Source organism: Gambusia affinis, linkage group LG05 (assembly GCF_019740435.1).
Source record: "Gambusia affinis linkage group LG05, SWU_Gaff_1.0, whole genome shotgun sequence".
Classification (NCBI taxonomy): Eukaryota; Metazoa; Chordata; class Actinopteri; order Cyprinodontiformes; family Poeciliidae; genus Gambusia; species Gambusia affinis.
This window is the reverse complement of record NC_057872.1, coordinates 6,877,511-6,900,416: the sequence shown is the minus strand read 5'-3', so window position 1 is coordinate 6,900,416 and position 22,906 is coordinate 6,877,511. Positions and strand designations below refer to the sequence as shown.

The 22,906-nt window shown below is 40.9% G+C and overlaps 1 protein-coding gene across 2 annotated transcripts in view; it reads left to right on the top strand.

The window, feature by feature from the left end:
- The window catches only part of LOC122831773 (nuclear factor of activated T-cells, cytoplasmic 1-like), a 76,109-nt gene extending 53,203 nt beyond the window's left edge, over positions 1–22,906 (top strand). Inside the window, exon 10 of one of the 2 annotated variants that reach the window (XM_044118222.1) lies at positions 21,935–22,906. In XM_044118222.1, the coding sequence (XP_043974157.1) occupies positions 21,935–21,990 (56 nt within the window). In that variant the 3' untranslated portion in view covers positions 21,991–22,906. The remainder of the gene's footprint in view (positions 1–21,934) is intronic. The other variant, XM_044118221.1, reaches the window with a different exon arrangement.

The following is a 22,906-nucleotide window of genomic DNA, read 5'->3' as shown; positions in this document are numbered from 1 at the left end:
TTACGCAGCCCCCGAGAAATCCCTCAAGTTATCAACAGTGAGCTACTGTACCGCAAGGACCGGGGTTAGTGTGCAGGGAGGTGTAAAGCCCCCAGGCTGCCATACACTCTCCCTGTCATAAACTGTTAAAGTCTTCCCTGCTCTGTGATGGAGGCAGCATAAAGCAGGAGGTGATTATTCTCGTGCAGTGGAGATAGGGTGGGGGGAGCTAGAGGAAGATTCCTATTGGCAGTAAGCTTAAACACTTCGACTCAGTGGCATCTTGGCTCTCACCCGCCACAGTTTTGCTGCTCCTAGCTGGAGATACACCCACAGATCCGCATGGTTCAGTGGGTGGAAGCAGCAGAGGGTGAAACACCCGCTGAGCGAAGACTATGCCTGGTTGCATTGTTGACTCAACGTCGTAAACAACTCGTGGTCAGGCTCACACAAAACCGATTTTGAGACGTTGCATATTTACACACACCCCACTATCTGTGTTTTACAAGGCACATGACTTGGAAAAAGGCGGACAAATGACATCACAGTACATGAGTACATGCGCTATTAACACTTGAGTGGCACTAATTAAGTCTAAAAAAAGAAAAGTTAAAGCATTTGCACATTTTCTCATGTTTCAAAGGCCGGTTCTGATGACTTTACCTTCCCCACATATCTAAAATTGTATCCCTGCTCATTCATACACATGTAACACTTTTGCAACTCTCTCTATATGTGAAGGTTATACATATATATATATATATATATATATATATATATATATATATATATATATACACATACTGCAGTCTTATTTGAAAACAACCAGTCATTCTCTTGTAAGATGGTTTCGGTTAGCATTAGGTGTTCTGCAGTGGACAAGTGGGTGTGGAAGGAACAGAAACAGTGGCTACCTATTCTAGATGTTTGAGGCTTATGCCATTTGTCCTGTCTCATTAGCTGCTTTGGCAAAGGGTGATGTCATGAAAAGCAGCTAAAAGCAGCAGACAGCAAAGGAACTTGGACTAATCAGGGAGCTAGATTTCTACCAGCTGCCTCTCAGAGAAACAGAGGGCCCTTATTCCCCAAAATAAGACAAACACAAAGCACAATGCAGCCTCTGCCGACTTTTTTGACATTTGACATATGTGCTGCGATTGCCCCGTGTTGCGCTGTCGTTTTCCTTGTGATTGTTTCCTGTTAAATTCAGAGGCGGTGCATTTAAACAAAAAAAGAAGAGAAAAAAAAAAACAACTACTGTGAGGGTTGTTTTCTCAAACTGGAAGCAATATTGTCAGTTCCTCCTTTCCTCTTTCCTTTCTCCCAACAACAACAAAGTAAGGATTGTGACTTTCTTGAAAACCTCCACTCGGTTCTGACGCTTCCGAGGGCAACTCAAGGCATTCCTCATGGAAACTTTTACACACTCTGGCACGCTGCCCGGACCCCAGGACTCTGCAAAACCCCTAATGATGATTGAAAGCGCATCCACATCAGGCTGAAAAACATGCTGAGTAGCTAACATTGGAGAGTGCCGCAAGGCAGGGTCGGAGGAGTGTGGGGGGCAGTGGAATGAGAGGATTTTGGGGCAAAGGGTGTTCATTAGAGAGGAGCTTAAAGTGTCTAATGGGGCTTAGACAAGGAAGGACTGCTCCTGGATGCATAGGTGGTGTGTCTCTCTCTCGTTCTCAGATGGTATGGTCGGCTAGATGCAGAAGCACTGGAAGGGACAGTGCACTTTCAGTCCACTCAACCTCTGAACCCCTAGCCTTTAGGGAGCAGGTCAAGGTCCGACTAATAGTGTAGAGAAAGAGAGGCTGTCTTGTGGTTAAGTGCAATGCCTAGAACATAGTCTCCTTCCACATGTAGACATATTGACAGGTACAAGAAAAAAAACGTGATGGCTTCTTTATTATTTATGACTTCAGACAGGATGTGGATATTTTACTGTTGTTGTTATTGCTGCCTTCTCATATTAGGAATCTGCTTTCCTGGCAGCACGTCTCGCGGAGACGTATAAGTAAAAGTTTGAGCTTCTTGAAGAAGTTTTATAGCCAGGGGAAGAATTAATTGGTAGGTGCACTCGCGTGTTAGCCTTTGAGAGTCATTGACTGCCAATAATATGGAAGAACAACTATACTTTGGGGATTGGCAATAGATTTGATTCAATTTCCTCTCATTGAGATTAAAAACCATTACTCCTGTGCGAATTGAGCAGCTTTAGCCTCTTATTGCCCATTATCAAGTTCTACAGACTTCGCTGTGCACTTGCGGTGGTGAAGCTAGGTATTCAACATGCAGATCAATGCAGATATTGTGATGGTATTCGCTCAAAAAATGATTAGCTTATAAAATTTCAGACACCCAGCGCTTTCTTTGATCGTCCAGAACTTAATTGTTGTCAGGTACCGAGGGAGATCAAGATCATTACCTTCCTAGAGAGAGAGAAAAAAAAAAATCTTTGTACAACTTAAAAGCTCTCAGTTGGGAAACATTCCCATAAAGCGCATATCAGTGTGGTTTAAAACAATATTCACTTGCAATATAAAGGATAGATGATGCAGCTGAAGTACATTAATGGAACCAAGAGATTACGTGATGTCTTCACATTAGAGGAGAAATACCTTTACTGTTTTGCGGAAGTCCTCTGAATTACCTTAGCACACTCTGTTTCCTTTTACAAATCCTCTCTCTCTGTCCCGCTGGCTAAACATAAGAGCCTCTAAGGTTCTGGTTCTGATCACAGCTTTCTGTTACATATTCGAAAATCCACGCAATTATTGACAGCGTTGCCTCAAATTGCTTGCAGTTTAGCAGATAATCAGATTTCGGAGTTAGAAACAGCACTAGCATTCGGGAGGCTAAAGGGGGTCCGTGTCTTTAACTTTTAGAGCTTTGTAACAACCATTTGGAACATTATTGGTTTTAAATCGTTAAGCACCATGAATCTGTAAAAATTAGATTCATTCTTTTTGGCAGGTTGCTTCTTTTTTTTCTTCTTCTTTCTTTATTCATGCGTGTGTTTGCACACCGAAGGCCTTGGCGGCTCAGCCAGCAGATCTGGTCTGGTTTCAGTCGCTCCGTCATAATATCCACAGTCACTGTAAAAGAATGCGTCTGCTGAAAAGCTGCCGTGAGATTATCTAAACAAATTGGGTTCCATTTGTGTCTAGGGTCCACACACGGAGACACTTAGATGAGAGACTCTGAATTGGGTTTTAAATGGGGCTGGTATTGCCGAATAGCCGCTAAAAGTATGAGTGAGGATTGCTATGCAGATACTTTTTGTTTTCCAGTGATCTTAAATAAAAAGTACAAAAATTAACTTGAATATAAAACTCAACTGGCACATTTTTGAAACTTCATGTAAACTCTGGAACTGCTACCTCGTCATATATAATGTTTGTCTTATAGTTTCTCCTGACGCAGCCGTTTGGAGGCTCGGTTTATGTGGCTCACATTCTGAGGTTTGGGAGACACGCGTTGAAAAGCCACCAAGCCACATGGATCACAGAGGGTCAGGACTAAAACACGGCCTGCGGCTTGGCCGGGGGTTTCCTCTGTATATCTGTGATCATGGAGTTACCGCGTCATTCCAGACACTCTCATTACTGAATCACATTATGACAAATGTCAACGGGGCGGGCTGATCTGACAAAATGATCTGAGCTTTCTTCCTAGGAAAAGGCAATATTTGTAGAATTTTCAGAAGAATTCACTTGAGTTTGGCTTTTATCTTTCTGCTTTTAGTTGTTTATCTTACATCCATGCATGTGGTTGCAAACATTGCCCTGGTAAAAGTTAGGGGTTAGCTCCTTTGAGTGCTATTAGAAAGAACAGTAGTTAGCTAGTTAGTTAGTTAGTCTGTGAGCAGATTAGTCTTTTTGAACTACTTAACTGCAAGCACTGGCTGGTATTGGGGTATGCGACTCCTATGTCTACACATCAGGGCATCCAGCAGTCTTCATAATTTCCCCAACTACTGAGTCCCAATGCATCTACAGTTTAGGCAGGAAAACTGCCTAAACTGTTAACTAACTGTTAACCTAACTAGATAGAGGCTATTGATCTAGCTAGCCAGCTATCTCTTTCGTGATAGCTATTTATTGCTAGCTAGCTATATTACTATCAATTGCGATTTCTACAGATAGCTAGCATCAGAGAGATTGATAGCCTTACACATTCTTACATGTATCAACACAAAATAAATCACAAATACATACAAACCAACATGGCATTCCTTCAAATAAACATCATGTATGTTACATATTTAGGAGCTTAACAGCTTATGGAACAAATGAGACTTTTGATTAAGTGGATTGGTTTTGTCAATCATAATTTCGTTTGCCTTTTTGACCACCCACTCCACGTAAATACACCACATGGTTTTGCAATTCATGACAATTTACTCGCTGTCGTCACCGTTTACCCGATGACATTTTCTCTGGGCCGCAGAAGCATGTCTGACCCACCAGTAGCAAATAAGGCAAAAGGATAAAGCACTTTCAATAAAAGCACAATAAAACATATGAAGAATCTTGTTATTCAACATTAAGCGACAACAACTTCTTTAAAAAGTACCGATGTTGTTCAGTCTTTGGAGTGGTAAGTTCATTGTCAATATAAGTTGTGCAGGAGGATTGGCTTTTTCCAAAATCTCTGGCTATTTCTTTGGAGTTTTCTCAGATTTAATAGGAGATAATAAACCCTTGAAGACACCATCCCAACTATCTCATCATGGGTGAAGGTTGTCAGAGGAAACCCTGGAAAGACTGGCAAGCCCACACCTTTCAGATTTTACAATAGTAGAAATAAAAATGAAAACCATGTATCATTTTTCTTCTTCCCTACTTATAAAATCCCACAAAAATATATTAAAGTGGTGGTTTGTGTTGTCATAAAAAGTGGGGTGAATACTTTTGCAAAGGCACTGTATGGAAAAGTCTTGCAGTAAAACACAAAATAAGCACAGTCATTTTAATAAACCGAACATTTCATAGAGAGGTCTGGAGGGGGCAAGATTAGTTTTTTCCTCACGAAGTGTCCAGAAACATGGACACCGAAGCAGTTGTAGCAGTCAAATGTGGTATACGGAGGCGAGTCTCTATTAGAACGCGGTAACCGTGCCGAGGTTCTTGTTTCTAGCTGTTGTCTTTACAACATATAAAAATACCTGCGGCATCTGTAAACAGGAGCAGGTCTCCATCCCAGACCGCTTAATAACAGCTCCCCATCTGAAATTCGTTAGCTCAGTGAAACAGTATCCTGCAGCGACGGATGTCAACATAGAGGTCTGGTCCAGCTTGCCTGGATGGGGAAAGCCGGTGGGTCTTGGAGCGATTGGCAGGGCTAACCTTCTGCTCAGTACACAAAATACCCCGGGAAGTAGAAGGTGGGCGGGGGAGAATGAGAGACAGGGGCTGTTGAGATGGAAAGTGTAAGTGAGTGAAATAAAACTCTGGAGCAGTGAAAGTAGAATCAGTCACAAGAAGTAAAAAGTACCTGTTTTAGCGTTGGCGCTACCCTACTGATTTTTCCGTAGAGGTCAACGGTAAAGGTAACAAAAGAAAAAGAAAAAGAAGGCCACCAATACAGGGATGGATTTAGGACGTCTGTTTCTCTGACTATCTGGTGAGACTAAAGTGGAACAATACCCAAAGGCCTCAAGATGTGTTTCAAAGTTTTTTATATATATTTTAGGGTCAGAAGACTCTCATTCTTTCCTCACATCCAGGAATTTTCAGCAAGCATGAGGAGAAACAAGTCGGCCATAGACATAAAGGAGACAGAGATGCAGACAGGCTAAGAAGAGAAGAGGGGAAAATCTGAGGTGGAAGAAAGTAGCGTACAATCGTGATTTTCCCTGGCAGCGTTTAGCACTGCAAATGTGCTTCTTTACCTCCGTCTCTCTTTCTCTCTCCCCACACACACACACAAATCCACAGACCCTACGTGCTTCTTCCTCATCTGAAACAGTTAAAGTCAAAGAAGGAAAAACACTGCCAACGTTAAAGATCACGTTTTCTTCCTCTCCCACCGGTGGCCGCTCGCAGCGCCGAGACTTACTGAGCAGTGGGTGAACAGGTTTACGTTAGGAGAGGGAACGCATATAACCGCTGAACTGTAAGTGTCCTACTGTTGACATATGACCCATGGCAGGAATAAACTTCAACCGGTCCCCCGACTCGCTGATTGCACTCAGCTGAGCTCAGATTTGCCCGGAGCAACATGCTATCAAAAAAGGGGAAAGAGCTTTTTACGAGGTATCCTAAAATTAAAGGAGGCATTCCAAAGAAACTGCAGCAACATACAGCTACAAACTCTGCAGCAGATACAGTACAGACCAACAGTTTGGACACACACTGTTGGTCTCTACTGTATATAATTAATTTACCTTCCAACTCCTTATTTACGATAGAAAACAAAAAGTATTTTTGATATATACATGTAGATTATGTTGTTGACCTGCTCATGTTTTTTGATTTACTGAAAACTGTGGATAAAAGAGGAACGATCATGCCACCAGTTTGGCAGTATTTTAGATATTTAAAACTAATCAATAATTATTGATATCAGCAATTACAAAACTTTTATATCGATTGATATCGTACAGCAGGGGTCTCAGACTCACGGCCCGCGGGCCAACTGCGGCCCTCGGGACGATAGTTTGTGGCCCCCACCTTAATATGAAAGTTTAATGTTAGTGTGGCCCGCGAGCAGTGATGTCAGTAACGCGTTAATTTGTAACGTGTTACTGACGTCGGACCACTTTTTTCAGTAACGAGTAATATGCTATTTCAAATCCAGTAGTCAGACTACAGTTACTTATCAAAATCATTTTTGCGTTACTATCTTCTTTTGTAATTTAATCGTATTTCCTCTACGTGTCTTGTCGAGTGACCGACGTCTCTATGCGACAGAAATGTAAACAATGGAGGGAGATGCGCATTTTGTTGGTGGAAAAACTGGAACTATTTTGAGATTCTGCTGACAAGTCCGATTATTATAAGCGGCTTTGGGCTTCATTTTTAAAGTTGCTTGCCGATTTAATGAGCGGCGGTTACTTTTGGGTGAAGTTGCTCATTTGGGTTTGGAAATAAGCAGAGACTCATAATAGCTAAATCCCAGAATTTGTTCGTCATTAAGGTAGTCTTACTCCATCTCTCCCTGTTCATCATTTCTCAGATGATCCGTCCCGCTGTGTCTTTGTTAATGTCAAGTTACTGTATTACCTCTGAATGACGTCGAGCTTCGCGTTGCGCTCCAGAAAACTACAAACATCGAGACTAATTTAAACAGCGCAATAAACGTGAAAACAGCCACGAATGAACGTGTCCGTAGTTTCCAATAATTATAATGGCAACTTAATTCTAATTATTAATACTAAGATAAGTGTCACAAATCTGTGCAGCCATCTGAGCTGTGAGCTGCAGGAGGAGCTCTGTGCGCAGTGACACCAAACGTAACGCAGGGCCGTAACGCAGAACCTGGAGGCCGGGGGGGAGTGGGGGGGAGGGCTTTAAAATCCTTCTTAGAGTTTTCCAGACAACAGTGGACCACACAAACTACTCACGTTTTTTATTTTTCTACAATCTCCTCTTCAGTTCAACCTTATCAGTGGAGACACATTGTTGATGTTACCATTATAAAATAGCTTACAAAAAAGTATTGGCAAAGCTCAATGTGATTTTCACAGGAGGCGGAGTGTTGTTAGCACCTGCTGAAAGTAACTAAAAAGTTACTTTTAGTGTAACTTAGTTACTTTCCAAATCAAGTAGTCAGTAATCTAACTAAGTTACTTTTTCAAGGAGTAATCAGTAGTCCGATTAAAGTTACTTTTTCAAAGTAACTATACCAACACTGCCCGCGAGTTTGATATGATTGGCACTTTTCAGTGTTGTGTGCGGAGCTGAACTAACTTACCAATCACAGTGCTTCAAATGGAGCTCATTGACCCGCAGTGCCACTCTGAACTCAAAGCCAAGTTCAGGAGGTGAGTGGAAAGCAGACAAGCTTGGGCAATTTTGAGAGAATTGCCACCCAGCTTCCCTGAGCTTTCCCGAATGTTCAAGCGGACCATGTGTCTTTTTGGGAGCACATACTTGTGCGAAAAGCTCTTCTCTACCTTGAACTTCAATAAGTCCAAGTACAGGTCCAGACTTACTGACGAGCATCTTCAGGCTCTCCTTAGGGTCTCAACTGCCTCCTCCCTTAAGCCAAATGTGGCTCGGCTATGCGAGAGGAAGCGCTGCCAGACCTCTAGCAGTAAGACGTAGGCAGAAGAAACAGTTTATAAACTGTTATATTCATAACAGTTTATGTTCAATGTTCCATTCATGTTCAGAAAGTTAAAGGTTAAAGGTTAATACAGCCATTTGAATCTGAAATATTATAATTACATTTATCTAGTCTTCTATAGCTGCTGTGTTATTATTATATTTTATTTATTTATTACTGATTTTTTTTTTCTTATGAATTGTTAATTTATTTATTTTTTCATCTTATTGTGTGTTTAAAAAATAAAAATAAAGTCATTTGCTAACATTGGAATGTTTTTGTAAGAGCTTTTCTTGTGGAAAACCCGATGCGGCCCAGCCTCACCCAGACTCTACCTCCATCGGCCCCCGGGGAAATTGAGTTTGAGACCCCTGTCGTACAGCCCTAATTCAAGTCAAACAATGTGTAGGATTTTGTAATTGTTTTGCTCAATCACAGGGCTAATCATCGTTAGCCATACCTTCCAGTAGCATTGTATGTCTCTACATGTTATGCATTCAAACATTATTTACATGTTTTTATCTGTGGGATAATGACATGGAAGCCTCCAGTGCTTAGTAAACGTGGGTGTTTTGAACATCTGGCAGCCATATTGGATTTTGGATTATGGTTGTAATTCTTCCTTCCTGCACACTTTTTCCAACTTGAAAATGATCATTTCCTTCTTCTGACAATCAATAGAAATAAAAACTGCTATTATTATTCTCTAATTTTTACTGACCAAACAAAACAACCTTTTAAAAAGTGTGTTTCGGCTCTCTGTGCATAAACGCCTCATTTCTCATTTACCTATTTTATAGTGATTTAAATTAATTCAGCAATGCAAATAAACATACAAATAAGCACAACTACTGCAATAAATGTGAAATTTATTCCAACAGTGTTTCACTAATATTTTATAGGTTTAAAGCTATTAATAAGGACAGCTTTTGGAATATGTAAGTAAGTAATTGATTGCTTATAATTGATCAGAAGACATTGGTTAATAATTTATCAACACTTCCTGGATAGACTCCCTGCAGACAGTGTTGTTGATTTAAATCTGGATTCTATTAGCACGTATGATTGTCTTGGGCTGTTTAAATGTACTGGACCTAGAGCCATGTCCAAACGCCATGTAAGAAAAATGTCTAATGCATTCTGAACTGGAGTAGCAGAACTCCTTTTCTGTGAAAGTACACACACACACGCACACGCACACACACACACACACGGCGGCTTCGCCTCCTGAGCTACGCTATCCGCTAAGTCTCTGGGATTTGTAACAGCATGAACAAAAGGCAGGTGAAAACCTGATCCCTTGATTTACAGTTGGCAGAAAGCATTGCCGTCTCACCTGCTGTCTCTTTCTTCACCCCTGACTCAGTCAGTCTGGAACTGCAGAGTCCAGATGCAGGTTCTGCAGCTCTGGCTCTCTGTGGAAATCAAGGCCAGGGCGAACACATTGGAGAGGAAGACAAGTGGCCTCTCTCCACCTCCTTTCCTCTTGTGTGTGAAGAAGTCTGACGACGTGCCTTGAGGAGACCCTCTTCTCTGTGTTTTTGGGTCCCAGCAGACGATGAGGATTTAGAGCTGCAGACCGTTCTCTCGGGGTCAACAAAACGACCGTTTATCTGATGGTTCCTGGCTTCGGCGTGGCGTTGGAGCGCTGGAGGGAAAACGAAGAGAACATGTTCTTATTTAGTGACGTCTTCTTTCCTCTTTAGAGTCCTTTTTGACATTTGGTGACATTTGACTTATATCATGCAGCCGCCCACACTGTAGCATGACAGGGGAGGGAGTGAGATTAGCAGTTTAGTTTAGAAGAACTGCTCTTAAGGTTTGTTCAAATGAGTTTTTTAAATTAAGGTTTTGTGAAATTTAAAAAAATAAATTTAAAAAAAGGTGATGGTTACCCATATCTGTGGGAAGAATAAGATTTACAAATCTCCATAGCAATGGAAAGTTAACAGCTTTCTGATTATAGAAATTTGATGTTAGATTTGTTTTGAAGCTCTGATTTGGGTTCAGTGTTATGCCCAAGGTTAGCAGTTTCTAGTTGCCGATTGTTTTGGTGTTAGCTTCAAGTACGCTACTAGCTGCTGATATTATATTTCTCCAGATTGTATGGATTTAAAAAGTTGCCCATGTACAGTATATTCTCAGTAATTCGGGTTAATTCAAAGACTGTCTCTTTCGTTTTCCTCAACATTTTTCGACTCCCATCCAAGAGACTCGCAGTTGAGCAACTCGGAGTTGGAGGCTTGTGGCTTTTTGAATACAGAAAAGCTCAACGTCCTTGTAGCAAATATGCTAATGACAAAAGTCTAACAACACAACTGTGTTACACTTAATTTTTCTACCGGCGAATTTGAATTGAAAAAAACTTATAATTTAAAGTTGTACTCCTTTCTCTTTGCACAGATGTAAACAGTTTACATCATAGAGTTGCTGAAGCTAATAAATCAGCTAAAACAGGCTAGCTGGATCTTAGCCAGCGACAGATCAGATTTCCTCACTTTTATACAAACTCACATCAATATTACTATTATTTACTTATCCAAGATCGAATAAAATAAGAAAATCAAAACTAACCCTTAGACAGTCAGAGGTTTCAGTGTTTTTGGAAGGAAAAGTATCTTGCAGCCACAAATGGCTTTTAGTCGCTGCGGCGCACTTGTATTTTTAGCAACAACAACAACAAAAAATAACATGCATGCCTGCAGATGACAGTGAGGGGAGTTTTCAGTTTTTCATGGATGGCAAAACAGAGGGGTTAACCAGAGGCCGTGACATGCTCCTTATTCTCGCACATCAGCTGCAAAACACTAAAACAACAGGAAAGAGCCTCTCTAAGCACATCTCTGCGTGATGGATAGTGAACAATAAAGCACAAACTGATGTAACCCCCTTTTTGGACGGACACGCAATCGCTTCACTTTGTAAAAATAAAGGAGAGTAATTTAAGACAGGCAACAGTTGATTTAGAGCTCCACGCTACTTGCGCAGTAGTAAATTGTGTTCTGTACAGGTGCACAGCCAGATTTCAACCAAGTGGCCGCAACCTACTGCATTATGATTGCTTCAGTATGTGTTGTTTTTTTTGTTTTTTTTACACTGTGTGCAGATTTTCAAACTACTAAAATCTCAAGCTGTCTGAATCAGCCTGCATAGGAGCTCTCATAGTCCAGACTCCTTCGCTGCAGCTTTTATCAGATGGCTGAGTTATTTTACCATAAAGCCACCGGTAATGAGCCGTGCAAAGAGTTTTAATGTCTCCTTTCATATCTCAATCCCAGAGATGTAGAGCGTTCGCCTCGGTTTGATGCTTTTTAATGGTCTTGTGTTTGTGTTACGCTTCATTGGTTGTGTGAAACAGAGCTTTTGTTTTCATCAAGTCATCATCACATGCGCACAGAAGCTCTCGCGCTTCGAACGTCTGAATGTGCTTTTGATAAACACTTTGATTGTCGAGCTCTGTTGTGGTATTCTCGCGCTAGTAGCTGCAAGAGCACAACTTAACCCAATCAGGCTGAGCTGTACAATCTGGAAAATCCGACGCACAGATTTTTAGAGCAACATTTCAAACATCCGCAACACGTTCGGTGAATTTTCTTGCCAGTCCGGTGCGCGTTGTGGGTACCAATCGCCCAAATCTGTGAAATCCTCCCTACACGCCATGTATGTCCTGCAAACATTTTCATTTGATTTTATTTATTTGAAACACCGTTAGTTATCCAGTCTCCACCGACCGCACAATGAATTCAGAGGAGTCATTGTTAAGGGCACTGGAGACCACCTTCCACGTAAACACCTCCCTCCCTTCATCCTCCCCAGAGACCGACCTCAAGCGCACACACCCGCGTCCTCCTGGGCCCCGGGAGGAAATGAGAGGAGGAGGAGGTGAAGAAGAGGGAAGTGTGGCAGGCCCACAAAGAGAGACAGACTGTGGAGTGATAGGGAGAGGCAGAACATACCACCTAAGATCAAAGGCAGCGGTTGTGCGCCAATGTAAGCTCATCAGTGGTGGGGCTTTCAGTAAAAGTTGTTTTCTTTATGGTCCTAATTTGGGATACCACTGTTTTACTGTTCTCGAGCCTTTCTAGAAAGTCTGGCTATGCTTAAGGGGAACAGGTGAGGCACACAATGAAACGCATAGGTGGTGCTATTTTGTTTGGCAAACAGACCTGATTCATCTAAAAAGGCTTGGAAAACATCTTTGTGGTCTAGCCTTTTAATCAAGTGTAGAGATTAATTGAATTAAACGGCAGGTTATTCAGAAGGCTTTTAAATTGGCATGTTGGACTGAACTTTAGTCTTAGATTGAGTCTTTAGTAGAGGCGATTTGTCATCCAGGTAAAAGCCAGTAGTGTTGATGTAGAAGTATACAGCAGACAATTGTTCACAGCTTGAAGCATTTTTTTTTTTATTACAAAACATGAATAGTTGCTAAACCTGCTCCTTTAAGGTAGTTAATTACACATACTGGAGAACATGACAAAACTTTTTCTTTTTCCTGCTTCAGAATTGCCCTTTAAACCACATGACTCGAACAAAAACCTGCTGAAAGTTTGACCCGTTTAAGATGAGAGAACCAGGTCAGGTTTGTAGGTCAACCTTGCTTGGACACACCTTTCCCTACTGGGCCGAGATCGGAGCTTTGTGATGGTCACTAAAACACATTGACTTTGTAGTCGGTCATTGTCCATTTTGAATCCGCCGTTGTGTCCAAGATTTTAACATCTGTGCAGATGTCTTTAGCCATTACAAAAATATTTTCTCATGATATAATATACTTTTGTGAAGCACACCAGTCCCTCTTGCTGTTTCCTTACATCACAGTTGGGATAGTCTTCAAGGTTAGAAATTTCACCCTTCTACCCTTCAAATGTAACATTGGACAAGCACTTTATTTTTACTTTTATCCTCTCAAGGGCATGCCTCCAGAAACTAAGGTATTTGTGCGTGAGTGAAAACCATAAACAGTTTTTTTCTCTGTTTCTTTTGAAGTCATGTCTCTTTCCTCTCTGAAGGGCCTTTCCAGCAGTTGCTGCTAGTTTCACTGTTGGTAATCACACTCTCTTACCAGCATCAGCCTGAATCTACACAAGGTCTTCATAATCTGCACTACAATTGTTCATCTCTGGAACACATAACCCATCTCCTTTTGATTTTTTATACTTCCGTATAATTGTTTGAAGCGATTCCCTCAGGCACCCGGAAAATGTACACAAGATGAGCCTTGATAACTTGCCTGGTGTCGTTCTGTTTTGCCATGATGTCACACAGGGATGTAATTTGTTTAAGATGTTGCCTTAGAATCCATCTGTTAGGTGTGCCTCTTAATTAATTCAAATGTTAGCTGCAAGAAGCTGAAAATGATCTTTTCCTGCCTCTTCTTCAGCTGCTGGTTAGTTGTTGACTCCATAAGAGAAACTTCAGATTGAGCAATATCGATTTTGAGAGCGACGATTCTCATCTACCATGCCACACATCAAACAATGACTCTTTATTCGCAAGTTTCACAGTGTTACCAGTCATTGCAGCAATGCTAAAAATTGACTGGCACCCCCACATTACTGCTGCAGGTTGTTGTGATACCTCGTTTTTCGAGATAGACCCACCTCATCTTAAAACAAACTCCAGCTCTGCTGCCATTTTTTATTCTCTTAATCCACTGTCAGTTTTGAATCCTGGATGTTTCCACTTGGGAAAGCCCGAGGCTTCACACTTTCAGTCTAGCTGCACAGATGAAATATACTGTCTGCACATATCATCACATCATTAGGCCCAAAGGGAGCCCTGCTATGGATTAGAAGCTGTCGACCTGTGAGGCACAGATGAATTTATGACGCACTTTATCAGCATGAAGAATGAGCGGAACGCTTTGTCTCCCTCCATTCGCGTCTATCTGTGGGAATAATGACCGCGTCGGCCTTCCGTTCCACTCGCCCCCTTTCAGCCACTCCATCTTGATCACACTTGGCCGCGTCGAGCCGGTTTGTACGCGCACGTGTGCTCTGACCCCCAAGGTCGTTACAGTCTACTAAAGACAACAAGACAACGAAAGCTGAAATTGAGAAAACCTTTTTGGTTAACCGAAATAAGTAAAAATGGTAATTAATGGGGAAAAACTATAACCAACAGGAACAATGTCATGCATTAATGGAATTAACCAAAACATACTGAAATTATAATACAATATCCTGAATGAATCTGTTAGCCTTTTAAATTTGTTTGTTCAACACAAAAGCAGTTTGCGACAGCTGTTTGGCAAATTACAGCACTTGGCGCTAGTCTGCAAAATGGCGACAGCAAAAGTTGGAAGAAAAGTCCAGAGTCAGCCGGTTGTTCAACAACAACTGAACACATTCTTTGAAAATGGCATCTTCTGTTGAGTGTTCATTACCCAGTCGGTGTATACATAATCACTATACTGTGGTGACCCGGAAGTGCAAACCACATCAACAAATGACGAAACACAACAACAAATTGAAAACCACAACATTCAAAAAACAACCACATCCACTAAGCACAACTACAGATTAAGAAAACACAATGACTTCTTCTTTTTTAATATGTTGAGTTTTTCGGTGTGTAGTTGTGTTTAGTGATTTGTTGAAATGGTTTGCACTTCAGGGCCACCATATAATACAATACTTTCACCTTCTTGAAATCTACACCTAAAAATGAACCGATGAATGGAAAAACTAAAACTACTACAATGACTAATAAAACCTAAGCTAAAATTAGACAATATTTAATTCAGAGTAACTAACAAAACACACTCCTAAAACTAACTTAATTGGATAAAAAAAAGTCACAACGAAATGAAACTAAGCTATTATAACCGCTGACCTCTGACCCCTCCCTATTTTTTGACGCCGGTGGTTGCGAGCAGAAGATAAGTGACGCAGTCTGAGCCACTTGAGCCGCGCGTGGGAGGCAGCAAATTGTCCATTAAGTGTTTGAGCAGAGGCCGAGCGAAGATTTGATATAGTGGGGGAAACAAAAGTAATATGTAGCCGGAAATTCAATTGTCTCTCTCTCTCTCTCCAGCAAGTTGCAGCTTTGCCTTCCCAACCAAATCAATTTCGCATGAAAGCGCAAGTTCTGATTAGGTTTGCCACCGAGTCCACCTCGCGGCCGGTCTCCTCCGGTCTCTGCGAACGGGTGGTGTTTACAAGACAGAACTTCAGTGACTCAGATGAACTTCCTCGCGCTGCCAAAACTCTGATTGCCACAATAGAAGGAAGCCGTCTCCAATTTCTCTCAGAGCTGATGCGGTGCATGTCAGCATAGGAAATATTTCCCTCTGCTTCATTGTGGAAGTCCTTGACCCTGAAGACAGCTGCAGTGAATACGTGTTGGTGGAGCAAGAGAACCAGGAAGACGCCCTTCTCTCCTCCAGCATCAAGAGACCCCAACCGGGAACAGACGTTGCTTGGCAGGAAGCTACCGTCACGGCTTTGAGGTCGGGGGTCGTGTTATAGGTCGTCAGCTTGAGGGAGGCTTGAGTGGAGGAGGCTGGGAGTTTGTGCCGGTCAGGACTCGTTCGACTGCAGGGGAGATTGTGTTACGACAGCGCGGCTCTGAGGCCCACCGGGCTTCCGCATCTTAGACCACAGGGCATCCTCGGTTCTCTGAGGAAGCCCGGTTGTTATCGAACCCGAGTGCACAGCGTACGCCTCCGACTGTGCTAACTGAATCCCCAGTGCAGGTCAGGTTTACACCGAGAGAAACTAAGTTGTAATGCTCTTACCTGAACTGCGGTATAATGAATGTGGAAGAAAACATCCCGTATGCTGGACATGTGCGTGTTTGGAATGTGTTCTCCTAAAGTATTTCAGTTAAACGGGGAAGGCCCGATTTAATAGCCTTTGGACCAAATTATGAACATCCTGTATTAAAATAGAGATATGCAATACTAATTGAAATTCCATGCTGTTATCCTCTGAAGTGCACCTCAAAACTCATTAGGGCAAAAGTTGTTGAAGGCACTTACCTGGTTTGAATGCTGCCAAATAAACGTGGATGCTTCACTAAGCAGTACGGTATCAAAAATAAACTTCTAAAAAAAAATAGCAACATTAACCCTATTTTTGCTTTGCTTTTTTTGTGTTTTTGCAGCTAAATTTATTAGAAACCAAGATTTAAGCAAATATTGAACGTATTTCCTCATTTAAAATTAGAAATTGATAACAGACGAGTTAATGAAATTTTATTTGTATAGCACATTTTAGCAGAAAGGCATTGTGTTTACATCATAAACACAAATATACAAAGTCATGCAACATAGAATCAACAATCAAAACATGACATTAAGTCAAGTGCCATCGTTAAATTCGTAATTGATTGCATTTTGAATCAAACGCTAACTAAACAGGTGGGTTTTTTGTCAAGATTTAAAGGCACTCCGTGTTTCAGCTGTTTTACAGTTTTCTGGAAGTCTGTTCCAGATTTGTGGTGCATAGATGCCGAATGCTGCTTCTCCTCGTTTGGTTCTGAAGATCTGAGAGGTCTGGATGGTTGACACAACAGCAGCAGATCTTTAATGTATTGTGGTGCCGAGTTTTTTCACATTTTAAAACATTCAAGCGGCAAAAGTGAATGCATCTTATTGGATTTCATAGCTTTCAGTTTTGTTCATAGGAATAAAAATAGAGTGTGGCATATAATTGCATTGAGCCCCTCTCTGACATCCAAAATAAAATCCAGAACAGTGTACTGCCTGGAGTTCACATTTATGTAATTTAATCTCTAAACATACACCTCCACCTCTATATCTGGTAATTTGCTGAAAACTACTAACTGAACACACCACCCCCACCTTGAAACATGGAGGTGGCAGCGTCATGCTGCAGCGGAAGCAGGAAGCTGGTGAGAGATGATGTAAAGACTGAAGCAGTTACATGCAGGACGATGTAGAGGCTCAAGGTTCACCTTCCAGCAGGACGAGATAAGCTAAACATGGATAAGAGCTAAAAAAAATCTTATTCAAAAATGTGTCGGCCTCCAACTCCATCTGAATCTGTGGCTTGAATTCAAAATGCACCCCTTCTGAATTAGCTATAATCTATGTTAATCTGCAACATAAATTCCCTATAAACAATAATAAAAGGTGTGTGAATACTTTTGCGGGGTATTTAAGAAAGAACTATTTGTCTTCAGAATGTCAGCACAGATCTCCAAATCATTCAGCTGACAATTTAATGTGAGTTTCATAAAATCTACTCTTTTTTTTTTTTTAAACCTCTATTGGACAGTTAAATGTTGCTGTTATTTATATTGCGTACGTTTTTGCTCTTCCATTTCCGCCACCCGTTAACCTGAAGCATAGTGACCGACATGCACAATGCTTTCCTTCTTAGCAGGTTGAAGCAAATCGTCCTCCATCACATTGGATGCAGGCAATTGTAGCGAAGTCAACATTTACCCAGCCTGCCGTCACACCCAGTGTTGACAGAGCTGCAGTTCCAAATAAAATAAAAAAAAAATAAAAAATAAAAACACCAGCAGGGACACAAAAAGGAGCTGGATTGCCGATTCATCTGTTATGCTTAGACTGCATCTCAGTCTTAATCTTCGTCTCACTCTTATACCCAAAAATAACCCACCCCACCGCACGTATGGGCCCTGACAGGTCCGGGATGCGTTTAACCGAGCGCTCTGCGGGTGCAGCTAATAAAAGGGCGACGCTCTGTGTAACTAGAGCTTTGCAGGACACGTGTTTCTTTTTTTTTCAGCAGGGGAATATTTGGAGCTTAGTTTTCCACTGTTTTTGTTTATCCGCGAAAGCGTATCCTCCCAGTTACAGGTTTCCATTATTAACCTGGAGCAGAAAGTTAAAAAAAAAAAAAAGCAAAAAATAAATAAATAAAAAAAACATGTTTCCAGAGCTGCACAACAACAGTCTGAATCCTGGGGCCATTTTCTTTACGCTGAAATCCCGAAGATGCGACATGTTGATGCGGAAAGTTTCAGTTTAGTCGAAATTCAGATGTGAAAAAGTGTAGTAGATTTCTAGAAACAGGACACCTCTCGAGTCCTTTTCATTTCTGACTCTTCACAGAGGTAATAACTTGGATGATCACTCATTCAGGCTCTTCGAAAATTTCTCAGTTTCCCAGAAATTGTGGCAACTGAATAGTATATGCACGATGCATCATTAAGCGGCTATAAATAGCTCGGCGGTGTTGTCTTGTGGTGCGACAGTTGGCCACATCCTGCTTCTAAAATTCTCACATCAGCGACAGAGTACGAAGATGACAACACAGAGGCCAGTGTTTTACCTTCAGCAGCTCTTTGTGACTTTTTTTTTTTGGTCTTTTTTCTCAGAACGGAACATCGCCCTGCATGCCGACGGAAAATATTAGTTGAGAAAGCTTTAAAATAGCACCACAGTTAATACGTGGGCGGACGGGACGTCACTTTAAAACCAAAAAATTAAATTAAGTAAAAAATTGAAAGGAAGCAACAAAATGTGCAGTGAAGAAAAAGAAAGGGAACGTTTGTGGCTTTTTTTTTTTTTTTAAGTTTTTTTGCTGCCAAGTTGTTGGGTTTTCCCAGCCCTCGCTCAGAATTACCTGGAGCCGTTTTCTCACCTCTGCAAACAGAGCCGAGCAGCAGCGGCATTAACGCTGGATCATTTCATTGTTGCATGTGCTTGTTACTTCCTTTATGTCCTGTAATGGTGGGGCTAAAAATAACCTCCGCGTGTAAATGCCTGTTTAGCCTCGGAGTGGAACAGGGTTGAAAACAGCCAGCGGTGTTGGCACAGGTTGGATTTTTCCGAAGGGAGTTCCTCCTGTTGAGGGAGGTGAGCCCCGACCAACCTGCGTGCATGTGCATGCATGCATGTGTGTGAGTAGGACGGTGTTTGCATTCAGAGCAGAGGGCATAAGATTCAAAGTTTGTGACCTTTCCCTTTTAGATGTTTCAGATTGCGTCCATCCATCCCACATAGCAGGTTTCATTTGGAGCTACGCTACTCGCACTGTGGAAAAAAACTAAATCTTACCAAGTTTTTTTGTTCTAGTTTCTAGTGAAAATATCTTTAAAACACTTAGAAACAAGACAAAAAACTAATAAGATAACCTTTCAGCTAAATACAGGAACTTGTTTTAAGTCAATAATTTCTCAATACTGATGAAAAAAAGTACGATATCCATTGGCAGATTATTTCACTTATAACGTGGGAAAAATATCTTGAAGTGAATTTCTCTGCCAATGAAACACTTATTTCAAGTTATTACACTTGAAAAAAAGACAAAACTAACTTACAGGTAACTTTCCTGCAAGAAATGGTAGGTTGTTTTAAATATGTAATTCCTTAATATTGATGAAAATGTACATTTTCATTGGCAGAAAAATTCACTTATAATGAGTTATTTTTTCCAGGTCATAAGTGAAATAATCTGCCAATGGATATAGTACTTTTTCATCAGTATTAGGGAATTATTGAGTTCCTGTATCTTGCTGAAATGTTATCCATTAGTTGTGTCGTATTTCAAGCGTACTAAGAAATTTGCACTAGAAACTAGATCAAAAACACTTGGTAAGATTTTTTTTTTTCCAGTGTTCTTGCAGATTGTTTCAGTTTTTACATACAATTTGCCGTCGTGCAACAAGCTGCAGTACTTTTTTGAGTGTTTAGACTGAATCCACGGAGCCTCAGGCTGGGTTTGTGTTGTTTTCGTCTAGAAACGTGCTGCTGCCTCGCCGTTCTAACCCTATCTGTTGATAACAAACTGCCAGGCCTCCTTTGAACCTCGAGGTGGGCGGACTTCCTGCCGCTGGTCTCACCCGTCCCGTTTTTCTCTCGGTGTCCGCTTCAGTCGCCGTTATCACCCCAGAGGCTGACCGGAGCTCCCCTGTTTGCGAGGTCTCGGGGTCCTCGCCATCTTTCTCCAGTCACTTCCCTCTGTTTTGCCAAAGAAGATAGCAGATAAACCGGGGAGGCCAGGGAGGGAGGGTACTGATCTCTGCGCTGCCCCGACCGTGGGAAAAGCGCCGGCACAGGAACCGGTGGCAGGAAAGACAAGACGGCGGCGTGAAAACACAGATGTGTGTGCGAGGCCGATACGCGTTCGTAATGACATCGATATGTTTGGATTGCAGCTACTGATATCCGTGTGTTTGTCTGCTTGGTTGTGACCGTGCCATTGTAGCCCGGTGTCACCATTACACATTATGTATGCACAGCCAGTCAAAACTTATGGCATTCCGTAGTATGAAAATATGTTTTTCTGGTGTCGATTTGCTTACAATACTGTTAATGCTGTTAGGAAGAAATCCTTTGTCCAATTCCGATGGCTGGATTAACTTGTTTCAACCAAAAATGTGTGGATTTCAATTTTATTTAAAGTCACTTATACCATCCTCAACAATCAATGGAAATGCCTTTATCGACATTACAGCAATCTTTATCGTAATCCTTACACTTTTAGAAGTCGACTCGAAAAAATAAATTGATTTCATGGGACAGTTTAAGAAAAGGTGATGGGGCTCATACTGAGTAACTTGACCTACAGAACAGGTTTAGGAAAAATTACTTGTCTTTTATTTTTGCATATAATTTGTTAGTTTTTTTCAAACCATCTGTTGTTTCATTTCCAAATTGCTGAAATTCTACATGCAGTTTTCTAAGCCTATCCACCTCGGCGTTCCACAGGGCTGAATGTCTGCTCCACTTTTCTTTAGCTTGTATATAAATAAAATAGTTTCTGCGTGTAGACAATGTGACGTGTATTGTATGCAGACTATCCTAATGGCTTTATCTCATGTTTGAACAGCAGAACTTGCAGACTGGTTGACAGATGAACTGAAACGAAGACTTGTTCAAAAAGCCACAGTGCAGATTTATATTGTGGCAACTTTAAAATGACAAATGATACAATATATTATTGCTTTGCATCTTCACTTAATCTTTACATTAAAACAAGTCTGCTCCTAGACCAAGGTCAGTTTAGGTAATTTTAGATTTAATAAAGTCCCTGGCAAAAAAAATCTACTCTGTGATAAATTATTCCTCTATGCAAATACTGTACTTTTGAAATCTATGGAATCTATCTTAAGACAACCATTCATTCATAATCATAGATGGGAAATAGTAGCAGAAAGAGCCATACTTTATCATTAAGATGTTTTAAAGACCTACTAAAAGTCATATACGATTAGAATGTTTGTCTCATCCACAGCAATCTAAAAAAACTTTTGCTTCTGTCTCTTCTTGTGCTTTTCATATTTGTGAATAAAGCTGCAAGAGAAGACTATACCAACTCAGAAAAACAAGACATCTTCTTCATGCACATCACATGAGAATTTTTGCTTTCAAATTTGACCACAGGTCAGCAGACGATCCTCATCCTGGTACAGATTTAGTCAGTGCTGTCTGCATTACGCATGTCATTTAATCTACTAAATTTCTATTAACTTGCTAAAAAAAACATGTTTGTTTCTTGTATTGGCCTTTTAACTACAATCGGCTAGTCTAATGGATTTATTAAAATAAAGTACATTTTCCATTAAGGATGGGTAAACAAAAAGATAGAAGAGTTATTTATTCAATTAACCTCAACTTTTATGGTTTGCTTGAGGCACTAAAAGCCAGGCCAGCATTTTAAAAATGACAACAGCGCGAGTTCTCATTAGCTGTGTGATTTTCAACAATCCTTTTGTTTCTCTTTTGTCTCGACAGTGAACGAGATCATCAGGAACGACCTCTCCAGCATTTCTGTGCACACTAACGCGTAGACATCCAGATGTCTTCTGCTGCAGCACATCTCAAACACACAAACACCCCCACACACACACACATACACGCTCCAGCAGCAACATCAGCCGAGGGATGACACACACACACAAAAAAGAAAGCCAGAGGTCCAGAAAAATGAAGAAAAGAAGCTTCGACGAAGATCTCCTGCCTGGGTGTTTAAACTCAGAAAGCGGCTGCAGACTCAAACCGACAATCACCGGCAAGCTCTGTTTGAATAAACAAGGTGAACGTCGTATCGCAGAAGAAAAAGGAAAAAAGAAGAAAAAATAAGGGAAGTGATATCAGGGGCAAAGTATGTGACTACACTTGCCTTAATTCACAGCAGATGTTTTATTAGTGGACCAAGCAGTTCAAGAAGACTGAATTGCTCCTCTTAAAATGACAATCTTCATCTCAAGTTGGCGTTAATGCACGGACAGGATGGCTGGGCGGCGTCGGGCCTCGTTACTTTGACTCATTCATCAACAACCAAACTGGTGCCTTACAGCAGTCCTACTGTCAAAACAGCAGCAGTCATGTGCAGATGGTTCACCGAAGCCCAAAGCAGAAGTTTTTATATGTCATCTTTTTATATATATAAATATATATATATACATCATTTCAATGATTTGTTTACAGAGGAACAGAGCAAAATGTTTTAAAACACGTCGGGCGTATGTGAATACATTGTAATCACTTTTTACTTGCTTTCCTGTTATTATTATTATTATTATTATACCTAATATCTTCTGTTTCATGTATGCTGAATGTTATGTATTATAATTCTTTTGTATAAACATATCTGGTTAAAAACAACAAAAAAAAGAACTAAAATGTATGCCTTATGCTTGTATCATGAACATTTCCCACTTATTTTTTTTTAAATCTTCAGTTTCTCATTTTGCTTTTCACCTT